Here is a 22,939-nt window from a genome sequence, read left to right on the forward strand (position 1 = left end):
AATTTAGTTTTGGAACAAAGCTTATATCAACTCAACTTGATCCGAGAATCGGCGTGGGAGAAATAAGGTCTATAATTATCTAAGGGGACAAAACCCCACATTTCTAGCCATTTAACTTAATACTGAAGGATTAATTTCCCTTGTTGGCATGAAAAAAAAATTACCAGTGTTTAATTAAATGATTTGTTAATTTTTTAAAACTGACTTATGTCTTGTCTACGGAAATGAATAATATTGTAAACTTTTAGCTTGATACGATAATGTGTGAGAAATAACGTGTACATTCTTTTTACCAGACAGACAGACAGACCGACAGAGTGAGTTGATATAAGATTTGTAAAAAGTTGACACCAGCATTTCTACACTGCAGTTTGGAAAAAAATTGGGCAATGCATGAGAGAATATTTTGTCTGCCCCTAAATGGAAGCACATACATATAGGCTAGTGCAGGATCATCTTCATAAACTGAGTTTAAAAAAAAATGTGCCACCCTATTCTAAAAATAAATTAGCACTTCTCCCCGGGGGTAGCGTCTCCGTGCAGACCAAATTACATGCGACCGACATATCAACAGCATTGACCTAGATCTTTGAAGTCACTGTGCGTGTTGTATTTATGTCTTACTGGTTTCTGGGGTGCTGTGTGTGTATATAAACACTGGTTTTCGTCATCACATCTCAACACTTGTGCCGTTTTGTCTACAAAAGTGCTGGATTTACTGTCAATGTGGCAAGAGCTTGGCTGAAGTCAATCAACATTTTCTGTAGTTCATTTCGAAACTTTTATTTATTTTTAATGTTTATGAAAGTACACGTTTTAATCTTATATTGAATTTCGGAATGAATCGTTAACTATTTTAGAATAAAACTTCTAAGTATAAAAAAAAAGGACATACGTGTTTATTTTGTACTTAAATTATTGACAAAGTTAGGGATGTAGAGGATTAGTGGTAAAACGCTTGACTTCCAAACCGAAAAGTCTTGGGTTCAAAATTCGGTGAAGACTGGTATCTTGATTTTCTGGATTTTTAGGACGCCTGGGTCCAACCTAGACCATTCATTATAGAAGGATTCAACACTGACTTGCAACATCACAGTCTATCTGTCCTGACCTGTGACGTGGAGACGAGATATTAGTCTAAACTTCCCACAGAGTGTGACGTTGCAGGTTAGTGTTTAGGCCTTCTGTAACGATGGTCTCGGCCTAACCAACTTTTATGGCCAGCTGACATTGGTAGGGAAAGTGCTGGCCGCAATACGCTCTCGTTAATCGTCTGCCATGGAAACAGATGATATTTACTTCATCTGCCCTATAGATCTTAACAGTGGCGGACTGGGTGTTATAATCGGACCGGGCGTTTCTATACAATCTGGCCCATAAATTGTTTATCATATCATGAACATCCTATTCTAGATCTACCTGTCCTCAAAATCGTTCTGTTAAGTTTGAAAATTTATCGATAACTGAACGCATGCATACAATGAACTCTGTATCTTTTTAAGAAATATAGTAGACCTTATGTTGCTTTTCAAGCGCTAAAAGTGTGTGCCCTAAAAGGATGAAGTCACTAGTAGCAGTGTCTACGGATGTAGACTACTACATTATTTCGGAAAATGTGTAAGCTTAAATTAGCATTACACTGTAGAGACTGTTAAAGACTTTTTTAACACGACGCTCAGAGGGCCCCGTTTACAAGAGAATATTTTAAAACCTTTAACAATTTAATAAGTTATATAGTGGCATTCATGAGGCCGTTAAGGTGGTCCTACCGGCCCATTTGGGTACAGACCCAACGAATGCCCATATAGCCAGTCCGCCCTTGGATCTTAAGGAATGAAAGGGGTAATTACTTTGCTTTAACAGAATTAGTCATAAAACGGGATAATAATGAAGTCTTTAGATATATAATTGTGTATTTATGCTTTTTACTTCTCATAAAATTGTCTTAATATTTAAACATAAAAGTAATGAACTGTAATTTTAACTGTAATTCATCTTTTAATTTTACTTCGATAGCAGTGATGCAGAATTACAACTTTATTTTAAAAAACTGTTTAAATCTTCAACATCTGAACAGAAATATATATTTACTGTAAGAATAGAGCAACCTTAACAATTAAAAATGTGGTTTAGATGTCTGTAAATGTTCTAAGAAGACTTTCAACATTGAAGTGCTCTGAGTTCTACCATTGAAAATGTCCGAAGGGCTACCTAGCGGCTACCGAGAGCCGGTTTACAAGGGAGACTACAGCTTCAACACCGGCAAGCTGCACCAGTTCACATGGGTGGACTACTTGATCTTCGCTGCCGTGCTGGCCATCTCGTCCGGGATTGGCGTCTTTCACGCCATCAAAGACCGCAAGAAAAATCTGGACAACTATCTCATGGCTGGTAGAAAGATGAACCCGATTCCCGTGGGTCTTTCCCTCCTGGCAAGCTTCATGTCTGCTGTTACCTTACTGGGCAACCCCGCGGAGGTGTATCTGTATTCTATAATGTACTTCTGGATCGCCTTGGGCTATTTCTTGTGCATTGCTGGAGCGTCGCACATTTATCTGCCAATGTTCTATCAACTTCAAGTCACCAGTGCATATGAGGTAACTTTTAGTTTACACTGAAAATCACTAGTGGGAACATGGCTAATTATATTCTAAATCTATCTATCTATCTATCTATCTATCTATCTATCTATCTATCTATCTATCTATCTATCTATCTATCTATCTATCTATCTATCTATCTGTCTATCTGTCTATCTATCTATCTATCTATCTATCTATCTATCTATCTATCTATCTATCTATCTATATATATATATATATATATATATATATATATATATATATCGATCTGTCTATTATCTATCTATCTATCTATCTATCTATCTATCTATCTATCTATCTATCTATCTATCTATCTATCTATCTATCTATCATCTATCTATCTATCTATCTATCTATCTATCTATCTATCTCTATCTATCTATCTATCTATCGATCTGTCTATCTATCTATCTATCTATCTATCTACCTATCTATCTATCTATCTATCTATATCTATCTATCTATCTATCTATCTATCTATCTATCTATCTATCTATCTTTCTTTCTTTGTTAGACACTGTGAGTTTATATAATATATTACATGTCTTATCTTGTCTGGTGTTGTTCAAAGATCTTCTTATGTTATATACTCATTAATTGACTCATAAAATACAGATCTGACTAGAGTACTAACCTTGAAAAAATCACTTTACTTAAAAAAAACTCCAGAAAAAAAAAGTAAACCATCATTAATTCATAAAGTATAAAACCATAATTTACAAGTATAGAAACACAACCTAAGGACATACTTGTAAATGCACATAGACTGAGACACTATTCTTACCTGCTACTTTTATTTGTAACCTCTGTCATTAAGTAATGATAATTGTAACCTCCTGCAGGAAGCCGGGGGTTGGCAGCGGGCAGGGTATAAACCATGGACAATGGAGAAGTCCAAACGACAGTCCAGCGCGCTTATAGCACGACCAGGCAGCTATTTTCATCATTTAAAATGGGCTCAAGACTCGTATCGATCCGTAGCCATCCCGCCGTCTTGTGGAAAACTTGGCATAGGATGGAATAATCATCAGTTCGTAAGAACAGCAAAAACATGTAGAACACACAAATGTGCAGTTTTCGTAAATTTCCAATTTTCCACCTAACCAGTGTTTGCCTTTCTAACCTGTGCTTACACAAGCAAAATATAAAAATATTGTGAGTACATTACTAATTGTTTAAAATTTCAACTTGATCCGAGAATGGGTGTAGGAGAAATAATTGCAATTATCTTTGGGCATAGAATTAACATATTTAGCTATATCTTTAAATACTGAAGGATGAATTTCTTTGTTGGTATCAAACAAAAACAAAAAAAAATTTCCAGTTATTAATTGACTAATCGAAAAAAAAAAATCTATTTTAATGATACATGTTTTGTTAAGTACAGTAAGAAATTGTGCGAAATTTCAAATTAAACAAGAACGGGTGTGTGTGAAATAACGTAGCCAACTTTGGACCAGACAGACAGTGAGTGAGTTGATTATAGGCTTTGGAAAAAAAACCATACAACGCGTTCTCAGTCTTATTGTTTTTAACACTTTTTGCCCGGGCATGCTACCCTGCCTCATAATGGCGCCCGGGTGGAAACGATCGTAGGAGGAATCGATTGGGCTAAAGGGTAGCAAAACAAGACTCCCGTGGGGGTGCCTAAGAAGGTGCGAGAGCATCCTCATTGCCCTGTGCGGAGTTGTAAAAAAGCTCCCACAGCCTTGTCACAATCCAGGCGCCGTTGCTCAAGGGGCCGTTACATAAATGGCGTGTCCTGCACGGTTAGCTTGGTATAGAAAAGGAAAATGGCAGGGGTCCCTGTGCACGCGGTCTCTAGCCGCGAGTCTGACACCTCGACAGACACTGTACACTGTTCTCATTCAGGCCGGTGAGAGGGAGCTCTTGTTCACTTTTGCTGGCCTGGAGTTCCAAGAACCGAAGGCTCAACTCTACCTGACAGTTTCAAGAAGAAACACTTTTTGAATTAACATATTTTTTCAAATTTTATTTTTGACAGTACCTAGAGAGACGTTTCTCACGTGGGGTACGCACTGCTGCTTCTTTAGTCTTTGTGCTACAGTCTGTAAGTATGTTGGTCTGTCTAGGTATGATAATGTGTAGGAGTAAATCCGAACGAAATCTTAAAGAAAAAAAAATTTACACACTAATTTCTGATATTTATAAGTTGTCGATTATCCACAATAATATGCATATTTATGTCAATGTAATAAAGTTATTATAAGTTTACTAAAATTAATGTATAGTTCTCTGACGCTGATTACACTATGAGCATTCCATATGGTAATCAACTTATACGAATTAAATGTTACATAAAGCTTTCATACTAAATTAAAACAAGCACAAAACAAGGAATAGACGAAGTACACATTTTTACAATATTTTTAAATAATCTAAGATTTATTTCCCCTTTCTATATAATACAAAATTAATTAATTAAAACTAATAAATAAATTAATGGATTAATTTTTTTGATTGTATTATGTTTTGTTAGGGGCAATGAATAATTGTGCAAAGTTTCAACTTGATCTGAGAATGGGAAGTGGCAGAAATGACTTGTACAAAATTTGTACTAGACAGACAGACAGACGGAGTGATTTGAAATAAGCTTAGTAAAAAGTAACGGATAGGTTTCTTAATAAAAGTCATTTTCTGAGTGTTCAAATTCTATCTTCTAGATTCTCTACATGGCTATAGTCCTGTACGCACCAAGCTTGGCTTTGAATGCAGGTAGAGCCCTTTTACTTAAAATCACTTGAATATTGCGGGGTCGGATTAACACGTCTTACAAGGCGTTGAGCCATCTAGGAAGACGCACAACCCAGAGAGATTGCCGCACCATGCGTCTGATACTCTAATATTCAAGCATATCGTATTTCTATAGTACATGTAGGAGGCGCTGTGGCTGAGCGGTAAGGCGCTTGGCTTCCAGACCGAAAGTACCGGGTTCGAATCCTGCGAATTTTAATTTCGGGATTTTTGGACGCCTCTGAGTCCACCCAACTCTAATGGGTACCTGACATTAGTTTGGGAAAGTAAAGGCAGTTTGTCGTAGTGCTGGACACATGACACGATTGTAAATCTTACTTTATCTGTCTTATAGACCACAAGGTCCAACGCACATTGTCCCCTTTATATTTACGCTAGTAAATCTGATTATCTACTTATTTTCATGTTTAAAAAAGGTATTTAAAGAATGCATAAAAAGGATATCGTGCTCTATTGTAATAAATACAACAACAAACATATCTAGAGTTTTTATTTCAATTATAATAGGAGACGTGGTGGCAGAAGGGTAAAACGCTTTACTTCCGAACTGAGCATGAGCATCCTGAGCTCGAATCCTTGGATTTTTAAATTAACGTGAAATTGGGATTTCACATTAAAGGGTAAAAGCGGATGGTTGTTGTATTCGCCACATGACTTCCTTGTTAATTATGAATGACTACGATTGTAGCCTAAACCAGCATGGTCTGAAAGGGGAAATACAATATTTAATCGGAGTAATTAAGCTGAACATGTTTCTGTTTAATTTAATTTTACATTATTTGGAGACGATGCTTGATCCTGAATTGGGAAACAAAATGTAAAATAATTTAATTATTGTTCTTTCTTTCTAGTGACAGGATTTACTCTCTGGGGCTCCGTTGTGGCCATTGGTTGTATAGCGACTCTCTATACCGCATTTGTAAGTTGTTTTTTTTTTTTATCGTTTATAATGTCAAAATTAAGGGGTTTAGATCAGGATTTCTCATCCTTTGGGGGTCGAATGACAATTTGCGAGGGGTCGCCTATGACCAACGGAAAATTTATTTTTTTTTGCGGGGGGGGGGGGGGGGAGGGGAGGGATTTGCTATTTTTCATCGGATGTTTCTTTTATATATTTTTTTTGTGTGTTTCTAACGTGTTGTGACAAGCATATGTGTACTACAGTCGATATACATTTATATTTTAAAACCATAGGATTAAAAAAAATGATTCAGATTACATTAGTATTAAACAAATTACCTTTGAAACGATCGTCAAGTATCAATAAAATAAAATGTGGGAATAACAAAGATAGATCTAAGAACATGAACATATAGCCAGGGGATACGAATGACACTTTAAGTGAATGTACCATTATTGAACGTAGAAGTGATTTTAATTGGTAGTTACTTCTTTATATATATATATATATAATCTTTATTCGAAACTATTTGTTGCGGACCACATCTTCGTTGTAGCAGAATACTTTTTCAACAACTGAAATTACTGTCCAACAAATGCGTTTGCAACGAAATTGCGGGAAGGAAACATTTCTAAGGGAGATGATCTAATCACTTCGTTAAGAGAATTGAACACTAGCTAAATCACATTTACCTTAGCCAATGAACGAAACACATTTTATGGTTGGGGGTCGCCGCCTAGTGGGAAATTGAATTAGGGGGTCGCTGAGCTAAAAAGGTTGAGAACCGCTGGTTTAGATAATATCTCACAGTATAATTTCAGTAGGCCTTAGCCTTTGCTTGAAAATTAGGATTTCACATTAATTGCAGCCAAGTATCTAGGTCTAAAGGAGTTATTAAACAATTTGTTATTTCCTTGTAAGGGAAACTTTTGAGTTCATTTTCAATCACATCCCTCCTTTAAATTCCAGCCACAATAAGCTATAGTTGTCTTACATTCTAAAACAGTGGTTCGCAAATTGTGGTCCACGGACCTCCAGGGATTCGTGAGACGACCGATTGGGTTCCCTAAAAATATTAAAATTGTATACAATTAAAATAATTTTTCTGATAAAAGCCAGTTTAATTGATCAGATAATTTTAATAATAATGAAATCGCCCCCTCACTGCTGTACATGTCTATTGCGTACTATTCTTTGACGACCTAATTTATATGCTAAGCATTTATGTAGCTTTTTCACTTATGGGTCCGTGGTCTGTTTTGACAATGTAAAGCAGCCCCCTAGTCAAAAATGTTTTAGAACCTCTGTTCTAAACCGTTGTTTACCTTTCGAGAGTAAGCTTTTCTAAAGCGACGCAACTCCAGTAAAAAATTCCGAAACTGGAAACATATAAAGCCAGAGTTGTTTGCTCTTGTTTTTTGATAGACTATGTTCTTTGATACACTACTGTATACCATGTGATTTTTTTACCACATTGTTTCAATTAGCAACTATCTGCGAACTCGCTTCTTGTTTTAGCTTTAGGGCAGATACAGTGGCATAGCAATGGTGGGGGATGGGGGAGAATTTGAAAATCACCGAGGGGCCTCTATATGAGTGTTTGATTTTTTTTTCACATGAAATATTAATACTAAGCTATTATCTCATGTCATGATGTCCAATGTCAAAATGCATGGGCCCCTAAAGACGTCAGGCCATCCGGCCCCCAATGATGGCAAATTCTTAGCTACCCCACTGGGTAGATAATATTAGTTCCGTAAAATACTGCTCACTTTTGTTCAAATTTGAAATTTAAGACATTCTCGATTATTCAATAAACTTTTACTGTTCCTCTGGTGGTTGTGTGGTAAGGTTCTTTCATTCCGAATCCTGGTGACTGAACATTTTTATTTCGAGATCTTTAAGAAGCCTCTGAGTCCACCCAGCTCTAATGGATGCCTGACTTTACTTATGGAAAGGTAAGGGCGGGTTAATCATTGTGCTGGCCACATGACAAGCTCGTTAACCGTGGGCAGCAGACGCATTTTCTGCCCTATAGATCACAAGGTCTGAAAGGGGGAACTTTACTTTTACTGCTCTGTCCTCAGGGAGGAATGAAGGCAGTGCTCTTCGCTGACAGTTTCCAAGTCCTGATGATGATGACCGCTCTGCTGGCAGTGTTGATTAAAGGAGGAATGGTTGTCGGTGGGCTGGGACCTGCCTGGGAGTCACTGAAGCGAACCAACAGATATATCTGGGACGAGTATGTACATTTGTTTCTCTATATGGTTGTGCTATTTAACAGACGCATGATGTCACTTTTTAAGTCCGCCATCTTCATCCTCAATCATTACAAGATTTTAACTTATGTGGGGGGTGTTTCAGAGGCGTCTCTACTAATGCTGTAACCTATATTCTGTACTATACAATGGAACTACAATGTAATTAGAGACAATCTGCACCCATTAAACCACTGTTACATAAGATCTGAAAGAAGTGGTCATCTTCTTTTCATTAGGACTAAAACAGAAAGATTTAAAAACTCCTTTATCCCACTGTTGGTCAGAGTGTTACAAGATCATCTTTCTTCATCGAGAAGTACATAGAAGTCAAATTCATAAAGCGCTGGTTGTGAATGTGTATAAGTGTGAGTAAATGTTCGAATGTTTTCATCCATATTGTTTTTGTAAAGTGGTTACGCTGAGGTTGTCAATTGTAGTCAAACTGAATTTCCATTTGATTGGATCAATAAAATTATTTTATCTTATTTGTATTATATAGTACCCCGTTTGTATTTTTTAGCAAAAAGAACTTTAATATATAAATTTCAGTAACTTGTTTAGGCGTTTAGTTATTGTCTATTATTTTTATAATATTCTGATTCTGTGAAATGTTTCTTTGTATATTTGATGACATCCCCTTTGCGGATGCCACTTGAAAAGATCCTCTCCTTTTTTTTACTCCACGTGACGCCACTGCAGTGCTATATAGATATTTGCTCGTATATTTGGTTCAGATTGATACGCTTAAATATCCTTGCTATTATCAATGCACTAAATCTTATGTTGATTTGCTACACAGCACCACAGTTGATCCGTCTGACAGACACACCGTATGGTCACTTTCTATCGGTGGATACTTCACTTGGGTGGCGATATTCGGCGTGAATCAGACACAAGTGCAGAGAGCGGTGACCACTCCTTCACTGACCAAAGCTAAAATGTAAGTTTTATCTTATAGGTTTGAAAAACTATTTCTCTACATGTTTCGTGCTTAAAAAAAAAATTCTGTAGTAAAGTAAAGTTTTACTTTTATACCTTGCAACCTATCTGGCATACGATGATTCTATGACCAAATGTTAACGACCAGGGTATCATGTGACCAGTTATAGTTATGTTTTAGTTTCATTTTCACTCGCTACCCAAACGGCAACTTAATCAAGACACTCATTATTGAGCAAATACATTTATTAATAAACTGCCTTATTGATATCACATCTACATTTCCCACTATTCAATCAAATATGAACATCAGACGCTCTAATAAGCCATACTATCAACTACTCTAATTAGTCCAGCCAGCCAGTCTGTCACCCCTAAGCGTCACTAATGTCAGGCAGTATACACACTTCTTTATTCTGTCATAAATACTCTTACAAATACCTCGGAGCTATTGTCTCAGATGAGGGAAGGGAACCTGGACTACTTGCCCGAATTGCAGTCCACAGCAGCCCCTTCAAAACTTAAAATAATATGGAAAGATAAATACATGGCCTTCGGCACCAAAATCAGACTGATGTCCTCCCTGGTCATGGCCACATTTTTAAATGCTTGTGAGTCTTGGACGTTGAATGCAGAGCTTGAGAAGAGGATCCTTGCGATGGAATTGAGATGTTAAAGAAGGCTCCTAGGCATCACGTTCAAAGACCGCATAACAAACCAAGAGATTAGAGACAGGGTTACCTGCTAACTATCGTAATAAAACGTCAGCTTGAAATCTATGGACATATTACAAGGTCTTCGGGGCTCACAAAAAACCTTCCTTCAGGGAACAGTACCAGGAAAAAGAAGAAGAGGCAGACAGAGAAAGCGATGGGAAGACTATGTTTGTAAAATGTTTTACATTTTTCGGATGTTTGTAAAATGTTTTACATTTTTCGGATGTTCCTTCAGAGTTGAAGATAATTACTTCCTAGTCCAAACCTCCCGCAGGACGACGGGGGATGGGAGCGGGCAGGGTTTGAACCCGGGACCATCGATAAATCATAGCTAATCTTCTCTGTATTCACAGTCAAGCGCGCAAACCGCACGACCAGGCAGCCATCCTATGTAAAAGAATGGACGGTCCTGCCATTGAAAGAGGTTCCAACTAGGTCGAAAGACAGAGACGAATGGAGAACAACGGTCGCCTAATCTTGCATAGTGCCCCAACGGTCCAACAGACTAAGGGATAGGTAAAGGTAAAAGGTAAATACATTCACAGAAATTTAAAAAAAAATGTTTCCAAACCTTTTCCAGCGCCATGTGGATGAACTTCCCCGGGAAATGTTTCATCCTGTTTCTCTGCTGTTTCATTGGCATCTACATGTCGGCATTCTATGAGAATTGTGACCCCATCAAAGCCAAGTTTATCAGTGATTCGAATCAGGTAAAACAAAATAGCAACCATGAAATACCATGACATTACTCTTGGACTGTTACCTAAAAACTACTAAAACAACTAAAATACCTTACTAGATAGAAACTGTGGATTTAAAATTTCAAAGCGACTTTCATCAATCAATATAATTATTCTTTTTTTTTCATTTTTTAAATGTATATCCATGTCTAGACATTTCTATAAATGTTCCCTGTTCTGCCATTAGAGATAATTGTCATTATTGGGTTATTAACTCTTTCTCTCCTAGCAGATGATACCAACGTTGATTACACCAGAATGTGGTAAATAATTACGGAGAGAAAGAGTTAAGAAAGCCAAAGGCTTAGCAGAATTTAATTCACAGATTACCATGTATGACTAGATAAACACATGCAACGAGTAGAACGTAACTCTCTTATCTTTTCAAGGAACGTCTGTAACTTATAAGATAAGACGAGAAACAAATGAAATAAATAATAAAATGTCGAAAGAATCTATCTATATATATATAATTCTCTTCGTCGCCTAACCATGCGGGTCACCACGCACGCACGCCGACTCTCTAACCCCCTCGATTAAAATGTCATGGAAAGATAGCTCTTTTATTTCTGCAAGTCGGACTAGAGTTACCCCACGTAACTTTCGCTGCGACAGAAAGTGAGGCTCAGAAAAAAAAAAGAAAAAGGGGGGGGGGGAGAACAATTAATCTTCTCTGTATTCACCCGTCACTAAATAGTGGCGAATGCTGCTCCGCGGGTCGACAAGTGAAAGTAAATTTTAACTCTTTTCAAAACTACAGTCAATACGTCGTCCTATCTTTCGACTCCGACTAGAAATCAGCTGTCGTCTGCCGTTCCCTTAGTTTGATAAACTCGTCTGCATCTATGCAAAGGTTACATTAGAATTCATCAGTCAATAGAAACATGCACACACACAGACACACACTCCGTAACAGTATTGTAATTCGCTTTAGCTAATTCCCAGAAAAAAAAATGTGATAAGCTAACAGTTACCCATTATAGTAAAAATAGTTCCCCTTTCAGACCTTGTGGTCTATAGGGCAAATGATGTAAAAGTCATCTGATTCTGTGGCCTACTATATTTATTGTAATAAACAACTGAATTTTGAAAATTAATGAACGCTCAGGTTGTCGTTGTTTAACAATCAAATATCGTAGTTAGTTCTAAACTTATATGTATTACAGCGCAACAAAGAAATGAAGACAAAAAATGGATTTTTAAAGTGGAGGGTGACACCCTGAGCTGACCGCACCGGGTGACACCGACCCTAGTGACGTCAATGGTGGCCGGCACAACGACCAACCGCCTTTACTTTTCCCCAACTGATGTCAGGTACCCATTACAGCTGGGTGGACACAGAGGCGCCCGAAGATCCCGAAATTAAAAATCTTAGTCTTCTCCAGGATTCGAACCCCGGTTCGGAAGTGAAGCGCTTTACCGCTCAGCCACCGCGCCTTGTAGTTACAAATAATACAATAATAGCGTGGTTACGTGTAGATTCATAAACATTAAAACTAAAATGAAAGATAACTGTAGACTGACTCCTACACTAGGAACTACGATTGGAGTCTAAATGTACGTCGCTTCGTTTGGAGTCTAAATATACGTCGCTCTGTGTTGTGTATTTATGTTTCTTGTTGTGTGTTGTGAACTGATCTGTTCTTGTGTGTCAAAAAGTCTTGGTGTCCAGGTCAGCTTGTGTTGTGTATTTATGTTTCTTGTTGTGCGTTGTGAACTGATCTGTTCTTGTGTGTCAAAAAGTCTTGGTGTCCAGGTCAGCTTGTGTTGTGTATTTATGTTTCTTGTTGTGCGTTGTGAACTGATCTGTTCTTGTGTGTCAAAAAGTCTTGGTGTCCAGGTCAGCTTGTGTGTGTGTGTGTGTGTACTGTGTTATCGTAAACTGTTTTGTTATTCTTCTACAATAAAGCCTAGGATCAAGTCAAGTCTTCTTGTAGTGTTTCATTAGGTTACTACACTCAGTTTGGAGTCTAAGTGTACGTCGCTAACTGGAAATGATACCCTGACGTTAATCTTTCTTTTCAGGTGCTACCAATGTTTGTGATGGATGTATTGAGCGACCAACAAGGTCTTCCTGGTCTGTTTATTGCTGGACTTTTCAGTGGAGCGCTAAGGTAGATACCAATGGACCTCATTCGCCAATCCTAAACAAACAACATTTAGTCACGTGATCTTATTGATAAAACAACGAAAAAATCTGTCACGTGACAACCATCATGAATTAAACATGAGATCGTAAATTATATAGAAGAGATAGAGCACCACGTGGCTAAATGTTTTTTGTTTACGATTGGTGAATGAGGTCCATTGACATTACTTTATAACTAAATGTACCTCATGCTCTAGTACAAGCAATTCTATTCACGTCAGAAGAAACAATAACAACAGACTCTAAAATTTAGGATCCCATTAAGGCTTACAGATAAAAACAAATACAGAGGAATGGGTTAACTCTTTCTCTCCTAACTGACGATGCCAGCGTTGATTCCACCAGAATGTGGTAAATAATTACGGAGAGAAAGAGTTAAGAAGGGGATCGCGGAAGGGGTCAGCTTGAGGTTTGGGAAAAGGGGATCCAGAACATGTTTAAATACAAACAAACGAGATGTGTTTATTTGTTTGTTTGTACAATGTTTGACATGTTTCGGAAGTTCCTTCAGAGTTGAAGATAGTTTACTTCCTAGTCTAAACCTCCCGCAGGACGAAGGGGGATGGGAGCGTGCAGGATTTCAACCCACGAACATGGCTAAATCCGAACGACAGTCCAGCGCGCAAACCACATGACCAATCAGATGTGAAAAAATAAGCAAGCGTAACTGGGTTCGCGTAGTCATGTAAAACCCTGCACTCATCCTCATTCTTCGGAATCAAAGACACTGCCATTAGTGAAATTGATGGCACCTTTTGTTGAAGATAGTTGGTCTCCAATTCTAAAGAAAGCTACTTTTAAGCAATTCAGACCCAGCAGTTGTTTATTCTTATCTATCTGTTAGATCTTACTGCCCTAGCGTGAATATTTATGTTTTTTAAATGTTTATATCTATTTATATTTTGTGGGTCGGGGATAAAAAAGTCAACATTTTGTTTGGTTTTGGAAACGAAAGGGGGAATAACTAGAATGTTTTCCTCGCTCACCCTTACTCTCCACATGACTATCCAAGATATCCCTAAATCTGGGTTAAAATACCCATAACATGCTTTTATTTCTCTGTCCGGAAGTACGTTGTCGTCTGGCCTGAATTCACTGTCAGCAGCCGTGTATAAAGATGTCATAAGTCTTTACTGGAAAAATAAGATCAGTGACAGAAGTGCTAGAATTCTTTCAATAGTCATAGGTATGTACTGTTTAGTATGTACTGTTTAGTGTGTGCTGTTTATTATGTATTGTATCAAGTTTCGATGGTTATTTAAAACTTAAAGATACACTTAAGGGCCTTTTTTTCCCAGAAGAACGTAGCATCAATAGATCCAATGGGTTTTAAAACGAACATCTCAGAGTTCAAACCCGGTATCATGAGGCCACCAACTGACAGTCCAGAGCGAAATACTTATTTGAGACAAGTGCGGTGATTTCCGCTGAAAGCTTTTTCCGAATAGCCAAATTAAATTTTAAGATTATTATATTTTGAAAATTATAACGATTTTTACTGTGTCCAATTAAGTTCTTATTTCCCGCAAAGATATAGAGAAACTCTCGAATTTCTATGAAAATCATTTGAGCCTTTCTCGAAGTTATTGTCCATAAGAGACTGTCAGCTAATAAGAGGAATTGTTAAAAAAAAATTCCTTTGAAAATCATTTGAGCCTTTCTCGAAGTTATTGTCCATAAGAGACTGTCAGCTAATAAGAGGAATTGTTAAAAAAAAACACTTTTCTATGAAAATCATTTGAGCCGTTCTCGAAGTTATTGTCCATAAGAGACTGTCAGCTAATAAGAGGAATTGTTAAAAAAAATATTTCTCTTTAACTGTTACATTTATACCATGTACAGCTAACTAAATAACTGTGTAAACAACAAAGTTCTAATCCTGTCCACAGTTATTATATTCGGCGCCATCTTGCTTGGACTCGCCTATGTAGCGTCCCTCCTTGGCAACGTACTTCAAGTAAGTCATGTTTCAGGTCACGTGCTTGGTTACTCCATCTTTGAGGAATAATAACAATAAGCAAATCGCAATATTGTTTTTTTCCTTTAATGCAGCGGTTCTCAGCCTTTTAAGCTCGGCGACCCCTTTTTATAATATCCCACTCTGCCGCGACCCCCCCCCCCCCATACACACGCATACAGCAATATAAGAATAGACAATAACAATCCTTATTTTTGATGGTCTTGGGCGACCCCTGGCAAATCGTCAATCGACCCCCAAGGGGGTCGAGACCCACAGGTTGAGAACCCCTGCTTTAATGTATCGCCATCCAGTCTGTTCCAGAAAATTATCTTTTAAAAAAGCGTCCTTACTAATATTACTCACTAAAGAAGAATTCCAGTTTACTATTTGATTATGTAGGGCGCATATTCTATAATAACTAAATAGACAATTAATTTAATTTAGAATAGTCTCTTTTTTGGTTTTCATAAAAAACTTAGGTAGTAAGGATTGATATTGCCAAACTCCATTGCAGAAGCCTGTAAAGCTCGGTTGCTGAGTGGTAAAAGGCCTGGATTTCGAACCTAAAGTCGCGGGCTCGAATCCTGGGGAAGAATGGGACTTTTAATTTTGGGCCCCTCTGAGTCCACACATTAGCTGGGGAAAGTAAAGGTCGTTGTGCTGGCCACATGACACCCTCGTTAACCATGAAGCAGATGAAATTGCATCATATGTAGTATAGAAAGCAAGGTCTGAAAGTAATACTACTATAATTAATAAATATAGACCTTTTACCTTTACCTTTACCTATCACTTAGTCTGTTGGACCGTTGGGGCACCAATCAGGATTTGTCGACCGTCTTTCTCCATTCCTGCCTGTCTTGTGTCTTGTTTTAAACCTCTATCAATGGTAGGCTCGTCCATTCTTTTATGTTGTCCTCCCATCGCTTTCTCTGTCTGCCTCTTCTTCTTTTTCCTGGTACTGTTCCCTGAAGGAAGGTCTTTGCAAGCCCCGTGGATCTTGTTATATGGTCATATATTTTAAGCTTGCGTTCCTTTACAATAGTTAGCAGGTCATCATGGGGTAGGATCGCTGCAGTAACCCTGATCTCTAATCTCTTGGTTTGTGATGCGGTCTTTGAATGTGATGCCTAGGATCCTTTTGTAGCATCGTTGAGATGCTACAAATATAGACATAAGAATTCAAAAAAAGGGGGGGGGGTGGGATCTACTCAGCAAGACTATGAAAGATGGCTAAAGGGGTGGTAATAAACTGACCCGTGACCCGACAAAAAAATGACCGAAAAAAAAAAGCGTCGACAAGGTTATAGGTATTTAGGTCAAATAACGAAGCCACTTTGCAAAGCGTGATACTAATTTACGCCTGTTTTCTATTTTATCCTGGAGGTGCCAGTCAATGACACTTAGCTCAAGTTTCTGATTATAAAATAGCGGTTTTCTTCTAATGTAAAAATCATGAAATAAAGAGCAGTCATTAACTTTGTAAGCCCAGATGTCGAAGGGAGATGATTTAAAGAAAATGACATTAAAATGAATAAGATGTATCTATTTAAATTGTGTTTGAAATTCTATAGCAATCGTTTCTACACTACAGGCTGCGTTGTCACTGTTTGGTATTATTGGCGGACCTCTGCTTGGTGTCTTTACTCTTGGGATGTTCTTTCCTTGGGCTAATTATATTGTAAGTTGATAATCATTTAAGAAACCAACAAGCAAATGTTTGTCTATTTTAATTAGCAATTTATTATTAACATATTATTCATCATATGATGTCATATTTTACATATATATATATATATAATAAGGCTTGTCTTCGAGTCTAAAGATTAATGAGGAATGAAGTATTTCCTGTAGATACGCAGCCCAAGCTGTGACCTACATATTTTCCCACATTACACAAGCATAACCATTGGTTGATTAAGAATTTCTTTTTGCCGTCTGCGGATTTTTTTTTTTTCTCAAATGTGTATCCCGCGACCTTTGTGAGTGACCTCCAGCTGTCTCGTTCTGAGGCCGCATGTAACCAGGTGCATTCTTCTATGTCAGTTAAGGCTAAAAGAGATAGAGAGAAAGATTTTTTGAGACCTTTGCATGAATCTGAAAATGTAGAGTAAATACAAATTCTTTTTTTTTGTACAGGGTGCCTTTTGTGGGCTTTTCGGCAGCCTAATTTTCTTGTTTTGGATCGGTGTGGGCGCCGCGGTGTATACGCCACCGAATTTGAAGGCGTTCCACTACATCCACAATTGTAACCTGTCAGTTCTGTCCAACGGCACCATCGCCTCCATGTTCTCTAATGTGACCAAGGTATACGACACAGGGTAAGCGTCTCATTGTGTTGTAGCTACAATCATCTAGTCATTCTAATTTTACAGTACACATAAGCAGCCATAAATGTCCTATATATGTATAATATATACTAGATATATATTAGGTCTGCTGATATTTCTTTATCTCCCTTATTTGGATCTTAAGGATAATCCCAAAAAGCTCTTAAGAAACACAAAAATGCTTCACTTCTTAAATATTTCAAATATGTTGATTAAAAAGACATACACTTTTGTGACAAAAAAAAAGTAGAAAAGTATCCATTTCAGACCTTAAGCAAACGGTTAATAATAAGGGTGCATTGTGGCCACACAACGACCAACTTTCTTTACTTTTCCCCAATTAGAGTTGGATGGACTCAGGGGCGCTCTAAAAATGCCTAAATTAAAAATCCCAGTCTTCACTGAGATTCGAACCCAGGGTCCCTCAGTTCGAAAGCCAAGTACCTTGCAACTCGGCCACCACCACCCTCCCCAATGAACATCAAATAATTCATTTTTTTTTAAATCTCTATTGCAGTGCTCCAGCCTACGACTTGTATAGGTTGTCTTATATCTACTACAGTATGACTGCAGTACTGTCCACAGTTGTCATTGGCCTAGTGGTCAGTTTCATAACAGGTAAGAACTTGTTAAGAACGCTGGTAAAGCATTTCATTGCTTAAACATTTTTCATAACGAATGGCTTTACCAATTATGCCCCCAAAATAAACTATTAAATTCTTAATAGGCTTCACTTTATAAAGAATATATTTCGATGATGAATAGTAAAGGTTATATGTATGTTTTGTAAGGTTGTCTGTTTATTTATACGGTGTGCGCTCTGGACTGTCGTTCGGATTTGTCGACTGTCTCGGGTTCATACCCCACCCCCTCCCCAGTCGTCGTGCGGGAGGTTTGGATTTAATTAGTAAATTATCTTCATCTCTGAAGGAACATCCGAAACATGTGAAACATTTTGCGAACAAGGTTATCTACAGTCTATAACAGTGATGCCCAACCTAATTCAACCTGCGGGCCATCTTTATTTCCGACACTCATGTCGTGGGCCACATGACCGAAAAGACCAGACCTATAAGAAACTCTTGGATGTAAGACTTACATTAATTAATGAACTATTTGAAGTATATTTTTCTACTTCAATGTGAGCAACAATGTAGCTAGTGAAGAGAAGGCCCTAACGTATGTCAAGATACATTTTTCAATTTTTTAATATTTTTTTTAATGGGCGATTATCTACATAATGTGCCGACATTTCGGCGGGCCGGAAGTAACCACGATCCGGCCCGCGGGCCGTATTTTGAGCATCACTGGTCTATAAGGTTGACTATATGTATATAAGGTTCTCTGTAATATTATGTCAATAAGGTTGACTATATTTATAAAAGATTTTCAGTAATACTGCATATCATTAAGGTTGACTTTATGTATATAATGTTGTCTGTAATGCTGTATGTCTATGAGGTTGTCTATATGTCTATGAGGTTGTCTATGTGTCTATGATCTTGTCTTTTGTGTCTATAGTTTGAATTTTCTTTGGATGGTCGCCTTGTTGTGCAGTTTGCATCCCATACTGTCTTCTCAATAGTCCCGGGTTCGAATCATGCCGCCATGCAGCATGTTTAGTGTTTAATCTAGCACGTAATGTGTATATGTGTGGCCAAGCGGATTGTCTTAAGGTTTGATAGAATGGGGAGGGGGGGTCACAACCTTGCTTTTCTGAACAGAATATTCTCATTTACAGTTGTTTTCGAAGTTCTCGGGCCGCGGTGGCTGAGCGGTTAGGCGCTTGGCTTCCAAACCGGGGGTCCCGGGTTTGAATCCTGGTGAATACATGGATATTCAATTTCAAGATCTTTAGGCGCCTCTGAGCCCACCCAGCTCTAATGGGTTCCTGACATTAGTTGGGTAAAAGTCAAGGCGTTTGGTCGTTGTGCTGGACACATGACACCCTCGCTAACCGTAGGCCACAGAAACTGATGACCTTTACATCATCTGCCCGTTAGACCAAAAGGTCTCAAAGGGGAATTTTTTTTTTTTTTTTTTATAGAAGTCCTAGATTTCTAAAATACCAACAAACCTCAAGCACTACAGAATATAGCTAATTAATAAAACAAATCACAAATGTTCATGCTATTGGTACTATGTCGATAACTATACAGGATTACCTTTAAAAGACCTTACAGTAGTTACCATTCATTTACAAATGTCCAGCTCCCTAAGGATATATTTACCTTGTACACAGGCTTTACCAAACCCAAAGATGTCAATCCGAGATTGATTTGCCCTTTCTTCGATATCATCTTCCCTTTCTGCTTCTTGCCTGAATGCATTCGCAAGCCTCTGCGCTTCGGTATTGTGCATACAGGGGTGAGTACATTGTTTCATTGAATAAGAGAACCATTTAGACAAGCAACAACACGATGCTAAATAAGTGACTTGTTTAGACTATCCACAGACATTCACGGTAGACGAATAACTAGATTAAATTAGCTACAGACCTTCGTGCTATGTAAGAACTGAATTAAGATTTGCTACATTTATTCACATTACACTAGATACTCGGTCGTCATTTTACCAATTATCTTGACGTTGCATAATAAACATAGCCAAAGCCAAAAGCAGAGAAGACCGGGAAGAGCTGGGACACCATCAAAAAGCTAGCAAGAGACCGTGGAGAGTTGCGTGTTTTTGTCGAAGTCCTATGTTACATGAGGAACTCTAAGGAGTGATGATGATGATGATGATGAAAGGCTTTAGACATATTAAAGCAAAATATAAAAAGCTTATCTAAGGGGAAGAACTCCGCATTTAACACAATATCTATATTTTTAATGCAGACGTTATTTCCCTGATTCGATATCATGCAAAGTAAATAATCACCAATAATTAATTGACTAATTGGTCAATTTTTGTGATTCATTCATGTTTTGGTAGGTACAATAAATAATTGTTTATGGTTTCAACTTAATCTGAGAAGGGGCGAGGAGGAAATAACGTCTGCAATTATCTAAGGCAGGGGCTCTCAACCTGTGGGTCGCCACCCCCTTCGGGGTCGATTGACGATTTGCCAAAGACCATTGAAAAGATAGATTGTTATTGTCTATTCTTCTATTGCTGTGTGTGTGTGCGGAGGGGGGGGGAGGTCGCGGCTAAGTGGGGGATTGTAAAAAGGGGTCGCCGAGCATAAAAGGTTGAGAACCGCTGATCTAAGGGGACAAAACCCTAAATATTTATTATTTAGCGATATTCCCTTGTTGGTATCAAACGAATTAATTAAATAACAGTAATTAATTGACTAATTGTTAATTTATTTTCAATGATTTATGTGATTTTCTACGCCGTACACCTTTTACCAGACAGACAGACAGACAGATTGAGTTTATATAAGGCTTGAAAAAAACAAAACAAATAAAATGTGTATTTCTCTACTTTTTCCAAAGGTGTATGGCGAGCCAGAGAAAGTGGAAGATGACAAAGTCAAACACGAGCATGTTGAGAGTTACCTAAACCTGGCCCTAGAGGTCGACGAGAAACAGGAGAAACTCGACCTGACCAAAATAGGCACGGACTTGATTTCTGCGGACAAATTTCACACCAAACTTTGAAACTCAGCTCAGTAGAAGGGGAAACAACCTACTGTTATTTATTATCAAATCATTCGAGTTATGTTCCTTTTTATTTGACCTGGTTTCGATTAACATATGTGTTGATTTATTTTGTTTTGTTTCTTTAATTTACTCTCACATGTTATAGTCGACATGTACAATGATACTGGACAGTGACGTAGCGAGGAATTTGCCATTATTTGGGCGCCCGGTGGGCTTGACCTCTTTAGGGGGCCCCTGCATTTTGACATTCGACATCATGACATGAAATAATGGCGTAATATATAATGTAAACAAAAAAAATTCGAGCACTCATTTGGGGGATCAAGCAAGTGGTGGCCCGGGGGGGGGCTTTCAAATTCTCCCCCCATCTTCCTACCATAGCTACGCCATTGATACTGGACAATAGTATCAGAGTGTATCCATTGCCTTCCGAAACAAAAAAGGAGCCATGTATATATGTATATTAGGGGTGCACCGGATGGTCGTGCGGTTCAAACCTTGCCCGCTCCCATCCCTGTTGTCCTGCGGGAGGTTTGGACTAGGAAGTAAACTATCTTCAACTCTGAAGGAACATGTAAAACAAACAAACAAATAAACACTAGTTTAATAACTTTTTTTTTTTTTTTTAGATATAACGGAGTTGCATCCCTTATATTGTTGTTATCCCAGGGATTGTCTACTGAACGTTGTGTAGTGTTAATGTTTTGAAAGCCTGAATGGCAATACAAGTGTCACGAGTGTTGAGAGTTAACTGGGTTCTATCTGGGTTTTATCTGGGTTTGTGAGAGAAGACTTGACTGGCACTATCTTGTGTATGTGTCTTTGTAAAATATAACTATTCTTAATTTGGATCAATACAGTTTTTGGGTTCAGCACTTTTCTTAGGTTCAATATTAATGTATTGTTTTAGCTTAGCGTAACGATACAATCTAACTAACATTCTATCTTCAACAAAGGGAAAATAATTTGCAAATTGATTAATTATTCACATAGAAACGCATTTTTTTTTCTCATACTTCAAAACAATGAATATAAAACAACAACTCAGTTCTTTCAATTGCTCTCCTGACACAAAGAAGAAAATGCAGAAAGCTGCCCTGTCAGATAGCCCTGAATCAGATGCACGAATTGTGGCAAAGTCTGCAGCTCTATAATTTTCTTGATCATCCACACCAGATTCTCCCTCGCCTCAAGAAACCAAAACCAGTGACTCATCCGAGCGCATCCATTGCCTTCCGAGATAAATAAAAGTCAAGTTAATTTTGTTTTGAGCTGATTCATAGACAGATGGATGGCTGCCTGGTCGTGCGGTTTGCGCGCTGGACTGTCGTTCGGATTTATAGACGGTCGAGGGTTCAAACCCTGCCCGCTCCCATCCCCCGTCGTCCTGCGGGAGGTTTGGACTAGGAAGTAAACTATCTTCAACTCTGAAGGAACATCCGAAACATGTCAAACATTTTACAAACAAACATTTTACAAACAAACATTTTACAAACAAACATTTTACAAACAAACATTTTACAAACAAACATTTTACAAACAAACATTTTACAAACAAACATTTTACAAACAAACATTTTACAAACAAACATTTTACAAACAAACATTTCACAAACAAACATTTCACAAACAAACATTTTACAAACAAACATTTTACAAACAAACATTTTACAAACAAACATTTTACAAACAAACATTTTACAAACAAACATTTTACAAACAAACATTTTACAAACAAACATTTTACAAACAAACATTTTACAAACAAACATTTTACAAACAGATCACAATGTTAACAACGGGAACATTACTTTTACATCTGTCTACAAAAAGTAAGTTGAACTTGCTGCCTTAGAGTCACCAAACGGCAAATCTCCTCAACATTTTTAAAAATAAAAGAAATGTAACTAAATATCACGTTGTTTGCAGTTATATGACGTGTCGTTTCATTGGATGA

General features: G+C 37.8%; 1 protein-coding gene across 3 annotated transcripts; it reads left to right on the top strand.

The window, feature by feature from the left end:
• Positions 1 to 598: 598 nt before the first annotated feature.
• On the top strand, positions 599 to 21,088 carry LOC106060858 (sodium-coupled monocarboxylate transporter 2-like). Of its 3 annotated transcripts, none has more exons than XM_056030468.1 (16): positions 599 to 763; positions 2,017 to 2,597; positions 4,609 to 4,674; positions 5,288 to 5,339; positions 6,230 to 6,297; positions 8,367 to 8,521; positions 9,340 to 9,480; positions 10,776 to 10,905; positions 12,961 to 13,049; positions 14,155 to 14,270; positions 14,974 to 15,041; positions 16,639 to 16,725; positions 17,184 to 17,365; positions 17,892 to 17,992; positions 19,617 to 19,741; positions 20,815 to 21,088. In XM_056030468.1, exons 2-16 carry the CDS (start codon positions 2,196 to 2,198, stop codon positions 20,977 to 20,979), a joined length of 1,947 nt encoding a protein of 648 aa, XP_055886443.1. In that variant the 5' UTR covers positions 599 to 763; positions 2,017 to 2,195; the 3' UTR covers positions 20,980 to 21,088. The 3 variants fall into 3 exon arrangements, with proteins under 3 accessions (XP_055886443.1, XP_055886444.1, XP_055886445.1); XM_056030469.1 differs by having other exon boundaries at positions 2,020 to 2,597; XM_056030470.1 differs by lacking the exon at positions 599 to 763 and adding an exon at positions 904 to 1,006.
• Positions 21,089 to 22,939: the final 1,851 nt, after the last annotated feature.

This window comes from Biomphalaria glabrata, chromosome 5 (genome assembly GCF_947242115.1).
Source record: "Biomphalaria glabrata chromosome 5, xgBioGlab47.1, whole genome shotgun sequence".
Lineage (NCBI taxonomy): Eukaryota > Metazoa > Mollusca > Gastropoda > Planorbidae > Biomphalaria > Biomphalaria glabrata.